General features: G+C 37.2%; 1 protein-coding gene across 2 annotated transcripts; it reads left to right on the top strand.

The window, feature by feature from the left end:
* The first annotated feature begins 7,496 nt into the window (after window positions 1–7,496).
* Window positions 7,497–13,900, top strand: cd79b (CD79b molecule, immunoglobulin-associated beta). Of its 2 annotated transcripts, XM_056245785.1 has the most exons (5): window positions 7,497–7,602; window positions 8,051–8,347; window positions 8,436–8,554; window positions 8,958–9,011; window positions 13,628–13,900. In XM_056245785.1, exons 1-5 carry the CDS (start codon window positions 7,551–7,553, stop codon window positions 13,730–13,732), a joined length of 627 nt encoding a protein of 208 aa, XP_056101760.1. In that variant the 5' UTR covers window positions 7,497–7,550; the 3' UTR covers window positions 13,733–13,900. The 2 variants fall into 2 exon arrangements, with proteins under 2 accessions (XP_056101760.1, XP_056101759.1); XM_056245784.1 differs by lacking the exon at window positions 7,497–7,602 and having other exon boundaries at window positions 7,617–8,347.

The following is a 13,900-nucleotide window of genomic DNA, read 5'->3' as shown; positions in this document are numbered from 1 at the left end:
TGGACTCAGCAAAAGTCCATATCGAGGGCGCATATCGGCAGCAAAGGGGGCGCCCACGAGCACCCTTCTGAAACCTAAAATGACAAATGGGACACCCTACAGTGTTATGGACTTAACAGATACGTGGACACGCAGCAGCCATTGTAAGTCCACAAGACTGCAAGTGTATATGAAGTCTGCCATGCATTTGGGACAGGGCCATAGTCATTTAAGTAAAAGTGGCCACACCCACATCGAACAAATTTGAATCTTTCTGCACTGGTTTAGTTCCTATTGGACGAAAAACCTAGGACTAGTTTGCAAAAGTAGGTTTTCTACCATGAAATTCTACCATGCCTGTAAAGTAAATACAATTTATTTGGTTTTCATGTACTTAATGAGACCTTATTTAGTTTATTATTTAGACATTATTTAAGTAACCAAAAGTAACCCCATCCATTAAACTGTAATTTAACACACAGGCAAGCCTGGATGCCAGCCCGAACCCCGCCCACAACATTTTTTGGTCGGGAAGTTCGGTCTGGACTCGATCTATTGAGGAGTAATTATGATCGGTTCAGAAATCGTCGGGCCAATCAAATTGCCAGGGCGGGCTTTATACGATGATGGACAGATGATCTGCAGTTACGTAATCATCACGTTATCAAAGAGCGCTTGGGTTGAACTGGTTTCCCTCAGCGATGACTGCTGCGGGAGAACTGAGATGTAGAGATTCCGCTATCGCGTCTGTTGTAAAAGAAATCGACAGCGCATTCATTTTAAAAGACGAACAGAGAACTGCAATCAAGGCATTTGTCGATCGGAAAGATGTGTTTGCCGTCCTTCCTACGGGACTCGGCTAAAGTTTAATTTATCAGCTGGCTCCGATGGTCGCTAAGAAGATGGGACGCAATGAAAACCCTGTGGTCGTTGTGGTTTCTCCTTTGGTCACACTCATGGTGGACCAAGTAAAAGAAGCAACACTCATTATTTTACTACTTCTTCCAGCGTGCGTGCAGTTGAGTTCTGTTGACAACTATGCGTAGCTCAGCGTTGCTCTGATTGGTTGTAGGTCTATCCAAAAGTGCAGAGTTGTTGTTTTTTTCCTGGTTCGGTTAAGACACGCCTCATAATCAAAGCCCTATGGGAGCAGTATCAGACTCACATTCTGACTAGAATATGAGTATGACGAAGTCAAGCTACAAACAGGCATCATCTTCACTAAAATGTCCCATTTGATTTGAGTGTCATACTGTCATCATAAATTGATAGCTAAGTTGTGAACATTTAAGTTACATCAGATTCTTTTTCTCTGTCCAGATTAAATGAAATCCCTTCATTACAAAAAGAGCCTGAAATGTCCTGTAGATGCCACATGCAATTCTTACCTAATTTATCTTTAACTGAAATTCATATTTGTTACTGGAGATATGGTTGTGATGTTTACACACCTTCTTTAAATTCCTTTCATCCAATTTAAAGTATGTCATTTTAAAACCCTATCAAGTGAATTCTCCCTCAAGTACACTGAGTGTTTTAGTACTTGTGAGTTGTAGCGAAAAGTTCTATGTATTAGAGACATTTATGATTGATTTCCTCTGAAGTCTTAAAGTGATTGCAAATGTCTTATTTCTTAAAATGTATAAATTAAGCACTTTTGAGACATTTATATTTACCTCTTGTATAGTTTTTAGATTTGGTCTCTTATTACCAAAAAGCATTAACACTTATGTTATCTCTCGTATGTTGATTTACTGTACATGTTTAAATGAGAATGAATTTTGGTGAGAAAAAAAAATCTCATGGAGCTTGTGTGCAGTTTTGTGCACTTTTTGGTTTCATATTGATATTGTTAATATGCAAATAATTTTCTATTGTTTACATTTTTATCAAGCAGAGAGACATTGCAGTGCTTTAGGTTTTGCTCGCCTCTAATTGCCTGTATATACATTTTGCAGATAGAAGCAAACTTCTCGGATGCTGTCTTTTCTTTGTATCATAACTTAACTTAACAAACATTTAATTCAATGTGCATTTAAAATGTTCTTAGAATAAATTTGATAAGATAAACATGGGTCTCTTCATGCTTTAAAGTTTTGAATTGCAGTCTCAGATTGCAGTTCTGCAATATCACAGTTCATCTCATGTCAAGATGTTGTGGCGTTTGCAGTCTTAGCATGCTATCATGTGTTGTTTATGGATATGTTTTCCCAGAGGTGTTTATCAAGCCCATTTTTCCATTGGACTTGTGCTCTATATGACTTTTTCTGTGTGTCACAGTGGCCCCTGAACAGATAGCTGTTCTTATTTCACACCTTCTATTTTTACACCCAGCTAGAGATGTCTTCACCTCAGGTAACCAGTCTTAATAAGTTTGGAATCCAGTGGTCAACATTGGCATTTGTGTTATGGGGATTTAATATGCAACGTACATTTTTTACATTTTTAAACTAGTCATGAAATCGAAATTGACATATCTTATTTTATAATGGATCTTCTGATGGCTACTTCTAACAGGATAACGTGACCATGTCACAAAACTTAAATCATGTCAGACTGGTTTCTCTAACAGGACATTGTAACCATACTCAAATGGCCTCCACAGTCTCCAGATCTCAATTCAATAGAGCAGCTTTGGGATGTGGTGGAACAGGAGATTCACATCATGGATGAGCAACCGACAAATCTGCAGCAACTGTGTGATGCTATCATGACAATGTGGCCGGTGAGTGTACGTTACACTCTTAGAAAAATGGTGCAAAAGCTGTCACTGGGACGTACCCTTTAAAAATGTTCTAATATGTAGCCTACCATTTAGGTACTAACACATGTACACTTTTGGTAGCAGTATATACCTTTAAGGTACTAATATGCAGTTTTTAGGTACAACAGTACACCTTTTGAAAGGGTGCCGCCCCAGTGACAGCTTTTGTACCTTTTTTCTGAGAGTGATAGGGAAGAAAAGCCTATCGCAACTTCCCTCATGCCGACTTTAATATAATTTAACTTTCACAAACATATTTACTGATAGTGGGAGAAAGAACAATTATAAACTGAGGTGGATGTTCTGAATGCTGACCTATATTTCTGTTCAGTGTTTAGAAATGCTTAAAAGATTTTTTTGGACAAATAACTTTTATAAAAATGTTATGGTTCTTAGGACAACTTTAAGTGAAAGTCATGAAATTGTTCCCACAGCATCTGAGTCAATCAGAAAGTGAGGCAGTGAAGTGTGTTTCGTGTGTCTGGGTTTTAGCAGACAGTTTCTAAATCATTACACATATATCAGTGGTAAAGTATACCTTTTTTTTTTTTTTTTTACATCCCTGTGTCTCAGGCTGTACATGGCCAGTCCATCACAGGGCTTACCTCATTTTTCTAAAACATTCAAATGATTTTAGTTATTTTTCCACTGTCATTTTGATTCTCAAATATTTCACATCGGCTGTCACACTTTTCAGACCACACCCCAAAATGACTACAATATAGTGGTTTTCATTTTGCATAATATTAATGGAATGGTATATTTTGAGTTTTGAATTTTAGGATATTTCTGATTGGCCATTGGTCTAGTTTTAGTTACACATATACCAGAGGCCTGTACCATGATGGTAGTTGAACAAACTCAGGGTTACAGGATTAGTTTTAGAGTTGACTAACCCAAACCAATCTAATCAGGCTCTGTTGGTACCATGATGCTGATATTCAACTTTCTCTGTAAGCTTTAAACCTAAGTTCTCGGAGAGCGTGCACATGAAGCTGAGACATCAGCAGCAAACAGCCAATCACATGCCTTGAAACATGCAAAACTGCCATTCACTCGCGTGAGAGTCAGTGCGATTCAATTCTCTCTTCTGCCAAAGATTAAAAGATTGAAGAATATGAAGTATATAAATGTATTCACACAGCAAAAAGAAAATATCTTGCTATATCAGTGAAAGCTGTGAAGTTAGGCCTATAGGTAAAGAAATGTTTGAATATGTAAGCTTACATGTATTCATTTTTAAAGCTTTATCTATTGATTCTAAAGCGTTTTTATATTACATATCTTTTGTATATACTGTATTTATATAGGCCTAAATTTAAATGAAATGCATAATAATAATTGTCAGGCTAAAATTGCCCATATGTAATAGATTAAGCAAATAATAATTATAATCTATAAACCATGTAAAATAATTATAATAAATAGACGATTTTGTCTTAAAGATCTGTTACTATGTAGTGACCTTTAATTTGGAGCAAGAGAAACTTTAGTTTGGAGGGACTTTATTGCATCAGAGTCACTTTGTGTCACTTTGCTCTCAGCTGATTGGCTCCATTTGAGTTTGAGATCTCTTACCCAGAACAAAACCTGCCCTGGAGCAGGCTAGCCGTGGAGCGTAAGCCACTTTCATGGTACCTAAAACCCACTCTGAATGCACTGGTTCATCTCATTTAATCACATATTTCATAATACTTGTTTGCCTAATCTTAGACTAAAATGCATGTTTGATCTTGATTTAATTGAAAGCAACTTGCACTGACATTTCTTAAAATACGTCAGTGCCATTGATTTGTCTCAAGATGCTCACCAGTAATGTGTGTGTTTTTTTTCTCAGGCACAAAAAAAGCAACTTAAATGTCCTAATTTAACTAAGACCTAATCCTGGCTTAATCTAAACCCTGTTTGTGAAACCGGGACGTTAAGTTTTATTTTTGTACCATTGATTATTTTCACATCTGAGTTTTTTGAGAAGGAACACCGCTTCCCGTGCCTCCTCTAACAGTTCTGACTTTGACTGATAATAGAGCTGGTAAGTCCCGCCCCTTCCGCTTACCCCGCTGGACCTCTAGGTTGAAAAATCGTCAATGCAAGTGAATGAGAGAAAATAATTATATTCTAATCCCGTTTGAATTTTGCAATGAATGTGAACATATGTTGTCTGTGAATTGTTTATATTATTTTTCGTGTAAAGAATGCTACAATTTAGCGGGTAGAATTTTCATACGGTTAGAGTTTGTGTGAGAGCACTTTGTGGACTACAACTCTTCGCTGCTTTCGACGCGTTTGATATACGTCACCAATACTAGCACACGGATCCCGCTAAACATGCCTTTGTTTGAATGGTGACATTTGACTACAAAACACACAGGCATCTCGATGTAATTCCTTAGATTATCGCTTTTTTAACCTAGAGGTCCACTTGGAGTTTTACGGATGGGACGGACTTACCAAGTCTATTGAGTCTGTGTATGTGTGTGTGTGTGTGGTTACAGCTGTATTGACTGCAGTACAATTCACACAGCTCAACGACTGCTGCTATCTCCACCCACTGTGTTGGACTGCACCGCAGATGCGCATGGAAAGCACCAACTTATGCATGTAAATTAAAGACACGTATGGGACACAACACAATTCAGCATGGCAACACTCAGCAAAGTCAAACAAAAAACATCAGCAACAGTAAAAACTCAAAATTAAGATTATAGACCATGGATGTGCAATCCTGCTGCTGGAGGACAAGTCTAGCTCCAACACACCTGCCTGGAAGCTTCCAGTGATCGGGGTTGAGATGTGTTTAATTAGGGCTGGAGCTAAACTCTGCTGGAAGGTGTCTCTCCAGGAACAGGATTGAACACCCCTGTAATGGACTGTAGGTGCATTCACGCCATGTCGGAGTACCACAATTAGGAGATTCACGTCCTAGAAGAACTCGTAATTACAACTTTTCAGAGAATTAAGACTGCGGGCAGTCGTGGCCTAATGGTTAGAGACTTGAACCCGAAGGTTGCGGGTTTGATTCTCAATACCGGCAGGAAATGACTGAGTAACCCACAATTGTGTCCAGTTTGCAGTGTGTGTGTGTGTTCACTACTCACTACTGTGTGGGCACTAACTTGGATGGGTTAAATGCAGAGAACAAATTCAGAGTATGGGTTACCATACTTGGTCTTCACATGTCACTTTCACTTGTACCACCTGACCGCAGATTAATTTTGCCATTGATAGTGTTGACATAGAAACACATAATATCCAACGCATTCTCATCCTTTGGCGTCATATAGGTGACGCCATATGACATTTCGTCGAAATCTTACGCACATGCCATCCTTTAGCGTCAATATAACACGCACTGTTATGGGTAGGTTTAGGTCTGGGGTAGGGTACGGTTATGACGCCTTGGGATCTGCGTCTCATATTCACGCTAAACGATGCCATGTGCGTAAGATTTCGACGAAATGTACAAAGCGTCACGTATGACGCCAAAGGATGAGAACGGGCTGTAATATCCTGAGAACAGCTCAGATTAGAATGTCATAAGTATGGGAACTACGAGTTCGCTACGGGTTGTGAACACAGCGTATATAGAGGTGCGTTCATGCCATGTCGTAATTACAGTTACGAACTGTAAAAAGCCTTCACGTGCTTGTAGAACTTACAACATAAACTCTTAATTTTCTGAGAGCTACGACTTGTACCACATGACCGCTGTGCCACCTAACCACTGCAGATTTAGGTGTGTGCAAATTAAAGAGGCGCTGTGCAGACCGACCGATCGGTGTCTGAGAGCGATTCTGAGCTTTATTACGGTAATTACATTAACTCAATGTTAACACTTTACTTTTAAAGTATTTACTTTTTTTTCAGATTTACTTTTAATTTTCACATACTTGTTGCTTTTAACAGCTATTGTTTGCAGCCATTAGGCTGATTCTTCTTTATAATCACATCAGTATTGCAGAAGGTAATATAACAGGGCTTTTGCATTTAACTATTTCTGAGTGTATTCATATTACAATGGCTAATTTCTTTAAAGACAAGTCCCAAAAAATACAGTCCATTGTAGAGCATGTATACATTTCTACATTTACAACGATAGCTTGTAAAATACGCACTGATGTCTATGGAAGCGGCAATAATAATCCTTTCGTAATTTGTTGATGTGTTTTATTGATATCACACATTGATATCATATCCCATTACAAATATCTAAAAAGAAAATCTTAAATCAAGAAATTCCTGCCAGCGAGTTCAGAAAATGAAACTTAATTTAAAAGGAAAACAATAATATTTGTCTTAGCTCACTGGCAGATGTTTCTTTATGTAAGCTCTTAAATTTAACTTAAGTCTTGTTTAATGAAATATTCATCAAAAATAAGTCATTTTACTTCTTAAGTAGAAGTATCTTGATTTAAGAATGTTTAGATATATGTACTGGTCTGAAAAACAAGACAAAAAAAATCTAAAAAACATTTTCTACCAGGACATGATCTGTTTTTCTGCAGATTTGTATCTTACAGTGCAGTGATGCATGCAGTTGACATTTTCATTTGTATGTTGTTTAGTCATCTTTGAACATAAACGGTAAAGTATCATTCTTAATGTAATTTGCATCAAGATGATTCACTTGCTCCTTAACATTTTGATGCATGGGTGTATGGATTTGCATGTTTCTTCTCAGAAACGGAATTGTATCATCACAGCTTCGTGACCCGCACCCTTCAGCTGGCTTCCTTCAGTTCTGTCTATCTGATCTGTACTGACTTGTACATTTTATTTGGAGAGGTGTATTTCAAGACCAAGAATCATGCATTCCTTCCTGCTGGGATGTTCAGTCATGGCGCTGATTTACCTCTCAGGTAGATGGCTGTTTTATACATTTAAAAACTGCTTTTTGGTTTGAGTTTTAAACATGGTACTCTCTGAAATGCCACATTTTGATGAACTTTTTAAGATATGGAAGGAATTATTTAAGACAGCAGTTCTTTACAACTGATTTTGTTTTACATTTAAAAGTTGCAGGATTACATTTTGCATATTACAGTTGCCCTAGACTTGTTTTCAGTGTTGTTCTTCCTTCCCATCTGTGAGTGAAAGAGGAAGTCCCACCGCTTCAAAACAAGTTTGCATTTGCCACCTTAAAAATAAACAGTTGTAATGTGGTAGGCACATACTGTTAAGTGTCTTAGATAATGCCAAGCATGTTTCATGGTTTTACTTCTGCTGATAACTTGCAGCAAATGGCCATTGCAATATTAAACCGGTTTTGTCTTATATATTTTCTCTCTGTCCATTTCATAATTTCAGCTGAAGCAATCAATATCCATGTGTTCCAGAAGCCACGATTTCTTGGCGTTAAGACAGGTCGGTCTGTGATCATATACTGCGTGTCGTCTCATTCATCTTTGCCGGCTCATGTAGTGTGGTTTAAAGAAGGGGCTGACAAAGTCACGCTCAAGAACAGCCAAAGAATAAATATAAAGGAGAAGAGTGAAACAACAAATGCCTCTATTGCCATAAAGAAAGTGGAGATGGAGGACAGCGGCGTTTATTTTTGCAAGCTGAATGATACGCTTGGACCAGGAACTGCGCTACAAGTGTCCAGTAGGTGATGATTTGATGTTAAAGTCATTCATTCACTTTCTTTCTTCGCTAGCCTGTTTACCATTGTATTTCTTTGTTTCTTCCACAGGATATAGTGAGCCCCAAGCTATCTTGCACAGATCTAGAGTCAAGGATGTTATCATTTTCCTTCAGGCTTTTCTGTTGATTTTGTGCATTGTCGTTCCTCTGGTTCAGTTTTACAAGCTGGTAAGGGCCACAAACGTTCTCTATTACTATGTGAACTTGTGTGAGGTATCCATTACTGTTTGGTCACACTTTATTTCGAAAGTCCACTTTAGACATTCTACTAACTATAAGTAACTTTGCAACTACATGTCAACTGACTCTCATTAGAGTATTAGACAGTTTGGTTTAGTAGAATAAGTTGACACGCAGTTGCAAAGTTAATATAGTCAGTGGAAAATTGGTTGAGGAGCATCAAAATAAAGTGTTAGTGGATATTAAACAGGCAGTCGACTAATCCTCTCATGACTGCTAGTTACTTCTAGTTAGTTGAATATCTAAAGTGGACCATCGAAATTATTTTAACCAACTTTAATTCAGTTATCAATAAGCATTAACAGCAGTTTCTCATTGTGTTTGGTTTCAGGAGAAGAAAGAAGAAGCGGATTATGAAGAACCTGAGGATGATCACATATATGAGGTGAGGGTTTTGGTTCATTCGGTTAGCTTGTTACTGTCATGTGTTGCTTTACGGTTGGTTGAGTTTTAAGCTCAGAGTTCTGCAACTATTGTTGCATGCACTACAGGAAGTGAAAACACACATGGTCTGTTGTGATAGACAATGCATGAAATTATACTTGTGATGTACAATGCGATTTCATAAAGAAAATAGGAACATTTCTAAACTTTTCAAGTTCCGGTCCTCGAATTTGATTGGCCGAGAGCCGTTCCATGAGTTCAGTTGGTCTGTGTCAGTTTGCACTGCAAAAAATAATTTGCTTTGTATTTTTGACTTGTTTTGCAATACAAATTCTAGGGATGCACGATATATCGGCCGATATTTGTTCATTTTTAATGTTATCGTTATCAGCTCGATAAGAAAATTTGGCCGATATATTAAAGCAGATAAATGTATTTCCTTCAGCTGAGACCCTTCAGATGTGCACTGTTCGCATTGATGGTTTTGAATTGCTTGAAATATGATTGAAATCACTTCAAAAAGGAAAATACAGTAAAGTGCAACATGTGCAGCGCAAGTCTGTCATATAGGCTACATAACAATATAATGAGAACATTATAATTGTGTGCTTGGTACAAGGCTTTTAATGGTGAGACTTTTTTTTGTAATCAGGCTCTCAAAAATTATATAAAAATATGGATTTACATTTATTGGTCAATGTATCGGTTATCGGCTTTCAAATATAAAGTTATCGGTATCGACCAAAGTTGTCATGTTGGTGCATCCCTAACCAATATAGTAACTTTACACATTCTGTTGACTCTAAATAACCATTAAAGTGACAAGCACGCGCTTTATAAAAAGACAGATATCGTCCGCTGGTGTGGATACTAAAATAGTTATCTTTATATTTATTGTCCTTGGTGTGAACGGCCCTTAAGTAACTTTGAAATTACATGTCAGCTGATTCTACTAATCCAAACCTTAACACCTAACCCTAACTTAAAGGTGAACTAAGTAACTTTTTTACCTTAACCGAACAGCTTTGGAGTCATTGTAATGTTTATATTACTGATTTCGTGTTGAATGGTGGTCGTCTCGCACCCCCCTGGTGCCTGTGAGCCGCAAAACCACCCTTGCAACTTTGGGCCGCCGGCCTCAGTGTTAGGAAGTATCGTGTGATATCAGGTCTCGCGAGGTAACGAATTGCTTTACGGCAAAAAACAGATCTGATAAAATTCTGATAAAATGAGCATCAAACAGAAATAACCCGGCGCCCTATACATGTGGTGTTGGGCGTGCGCAGCTCTTAAAGGGGCCATACCTTATTTCCACTCGTTACAGCGTCCATCCCACTGAACAGGTACCGGTGTACAGGGGGAGGGGATCCGGCCGTGAGTGCGAGCCATCTCTGCGTGAGTGCTATTCACGACAGTACAAGTACTCCACAGCGACTCTAGGGGTCGCTGTTTGACAAAAACGGAATTCCTACTTAGTGCTGCTTTAACAGTTTGCTAATACTCAACTAAAAATCGAATGAGAGTTAGTTGACATGTAGGTGTAATGTTACTTAGAGTAAGAACAGAATGTCTAAAGGGGACCATCAAAATGAATTGTAACCCTGATTCATTCAGGAATGTAACACCAAAGTCCCTTTAAGGCAAGTCATTTTACTCGGCGGCCATCTTTGAAAACGCCTTTGAAACGCAGCTCCTATCTCTCTCAATGGGGAAACATCAAACTCTTTAAAGCTGGTCACCAAGCATACGAATAAATTGCAGATTTAAAATGAAATCTGACAACAACTGTCTCATAATTTTTGTTTCTAAACACTCAAATCATTACCAAGAAATTGCATTTTTCAGGCTGGACCAGCCAATGCACATGTACAGTCATAAGCGTGTGTCTCAAAACACAGACTGTTTCTATTGAGACTGGAGCTTCTGAAAGCAGCTGCAGTGATGCAATGACTTACCACTTATTCCTCCATATTGTGCGTTGTACTTTCTCCCATTCATAGAAATATGAGTGCACAGTATTTGTATATCTAAAGTCTTTGGTCTTTTGGTATTTGGTGTAGACACTCAACAGTTGATTCTGCTTTGGCCTCATTTGGAATTAATTTACAAAAAAGATTAATTAACCATGCAGCACTAATGAATTATAGACCTTTTTTCCTGGTGTAAGAACTGATCGTTCTGTCTATATTACAGTTTTTCTCGATTGCTAACACATAACTATTTTCTGTAAACACAATCTCATAACTACACACCAACTCGTACAAACTATCATGTCAAATCAAATATTTTAGTCCAAAACATGTTCACTTTTGTCAGAATCAAATTTTGGCCTCAGATGACACAGAAAACCTAACAAATTACTACTTTCCTGCCTATATTGAGAATAATTAACACTAACAAAATCCTCAACATTCAGGAATAATTTTGCAGCTCAATGTCTATAGTAGTAGACAACATAAATTAGTGCAGATACAGTAAAATACAACAATGAGCTTTAGGAAAAATGATTTTCATTACACTACTGTAAAGAGATTCTACAGTAGATGAAAAGCACTAAAGTTCAAATACCATTTGAATTGAATATGAACTCTGTATGCAACACAATACAGTATACGGTCAATTACAGTGCAGTAATAAATAAATAAATAAATCAAGCATCCTCTTCAAGTGTTATTTGCAATCCTCTGCAAATAAATCAAGCATACACTGTAAAAAAAAAAACGTTAAATTTACAGGAAAACCCTGGCAGCTGTGGTTACCAGAGTTTTCCTGTTAAAAAGACGGTAGCAACCTTTTAGGTTTTACAGACTTTTAACCGTATATAATTTTACAGCAATAAACCGTATTTCATTATCTGATATAATGTTAATTTACTGACCTTTTGAAGTATTAATATCTGTTTTTTTCCATTGTAATACACTGACAGCCAACAATCTCAGCAGTGATGAGAGTCAAATAGTCAACCAAAGCTCATCATAAGCAGCTCTTCCACAAGAAAGTTAATACTAATATATAGAAGCTGCACAGTGTCATTCACACAAACATTAAACACCATCATGGTAACATGTTGAAATTAAAAAAATGCAATAAGCATTAATTTAACAACATTAAATGTAACATAAAACCCTAATGTACATAACTGATTAGAAAAAAACTAAGAAAATTCTGAAGAAACAGTTATTTAAAAACAAAATACATCAAATGTGAAGTGTCTCGCAGGGAATTGTGGGAATGTCAATTTACATTTTTTCACTGTAAATTATACAATGACTTGTTCTTTTTCACTTCCAAAAACTGTAAATTTAACGGTATTTTACAGTAAAATTACATTAAATGTACCATTATATATATTAGTTATTTACCGTATAGTAAGGAAACTTTCTGTTAACCAATTAACAGTTTTTCACTGTAGCATTTTTACAGTCTTTTACCGTTAAAATCACGATCATTTTTTACAGTCTACCCTTATACTGTATGTGTAAGCTGTATAAAAAGCCTGTGGATGAACATAGCACATAATCATTGTTTATGTTTTATGTTTTTTGATGTGTCAAAGGGATAGTTCACCCAAAAATGAAAATTCTGTCATTAATTGCTCACTAATTGCTTTGGTTGACTATTTGACTCTCATCACTGCTGAGATTGTTGGCTGTCAGTGTATTACAATGGAAAAAAACAGATATTAATACTTCAAAAGGTCAGTAAATTAACATTATATCAGATAATGAAATACGGTTTATTGCTGTAAAAATGAGGGCATTTTTGCACTAATCATGAAGAAAATCGGAATGTGTGTGAAAACAGGTGATGTGTCAAAGGGATAGTTCACCCAAAAATGAAAATTCTGTCATTAATTGCTCACTCCAACAACCATAAAACTTCCGTTCATCTTCGGAAAACAAATGAAGGTCTTTTTGATGAAATCTGAGAGCTTTCTCCATTGACATGCTATGCAACTTCCACTTTCAAGCCCCAGAAAGGTAATAAAGACATTATTAAAGTAATCCATGTGACTTCAGTGGTTTAACCTCAACGTATGAGGCGATGCAAGTGCTTTGTTTGCGAAAAAAACATAATTGACCTCTTTATTTACAAAATATAAATCTCAAACGCTCGTTCACGCAACAACTTCTGTTCTCGCGTCAACACAACACACATGCATCTTGGTGCATGTTCTCATGAACACGCGTTGTTGATTAATATATTGTAAATAAAATGGTAATTTATGTTGTGTAGACTGTCAAGTTGTGTAGACTGTCAATGGAGGGATAGAAATCTCTCAGATTTCATCAAAAAAAATCTTCATTTGTGCTCCAAAGATAAATGAGTCATACGGGTTTGGAACGACATGAAGGTGAGTAATTAGTGAGAGAATTTTCATTTTTGGGTGAATAATCCCTTTAAACGTTTTATGAAATGTGTCTTTGTTTTGAGATCTGAATTAATGGTTTGGGAAATTGTGCCAACTGAATCAGTTATTATAGTGTGTTATCAATCGAGAAAAACTGTCATAAATGAAATGCATGGCTTTCCCATGCCTTATTACTTTAGTATACTACTTTGACAACATCACATGTTCTTAATATTCTTTCTGTGTTTTCTCTGTGTGCTGTACAGGGTTTAGAAATCGAGCAGTGTGGTGGTGATGTGTACGAGGACATCTCTGTTTACGCCCAGCCCACAGATGCACCATGGGAAGTTGAGTCCCCAGACCAAGAGTGAGAAAACACACATCCAGATATCAGCTTCACCAGAACAATGATTACATTCCGTCCACTATCACGACGGACCATCTGTGTGTGCTGTGTGTGCACACTGATGATGTCACTGAGTGTGAGTGTATGTTTGAAAAAGATTTCACTTGAAACTATTATCTCGGAAGGAGTAACC

This window comes from Rhinichthys klamathensis, unplaced genomic scaffold, assembly GCF_029890125.1.
Source record: "Rhinichthys klamathensis goyatoka isolate OS25496 unplaced genomic scaffold, OSU_Roscu_1.1 h1tg000035l_1, whole genome shotgun sequence".
NCBI lineage: Eukaryota > Metazoa > Chordata > Actinopteri > Cypriniformes > Leuciscidae > Rhinichthys > Rhinichthys klamathensis.
This window is presented reverse-complemented; position numbering and strand designations above follow the sequence as displayed.

Excerpts from the sequence above, each read along its gene's own strand:
- cd79b (XM_056245784.1), top strand. The coding sequence starts at position 7,936 with ATGCCAAGCATGTTTCATGGTTTTACTTCTGCTGATAACTTGCAGCAA. Across the intron at positions 8,348-8,435 it reads AACTGCGCTACAAGTGTCCA|GATATAGTGAGCCCCAAGCT; the intron begins GTAGGTGATGAT and ends TTTCTTCCACAG. Across the intron at positions 9,012-13,627 it reads AGGATGATCACATATATGAG|GGTTTAGAAATCGAGCAGTG; the intron begins GTGAGGGTTTTG and ends TGTGCTGTACAG.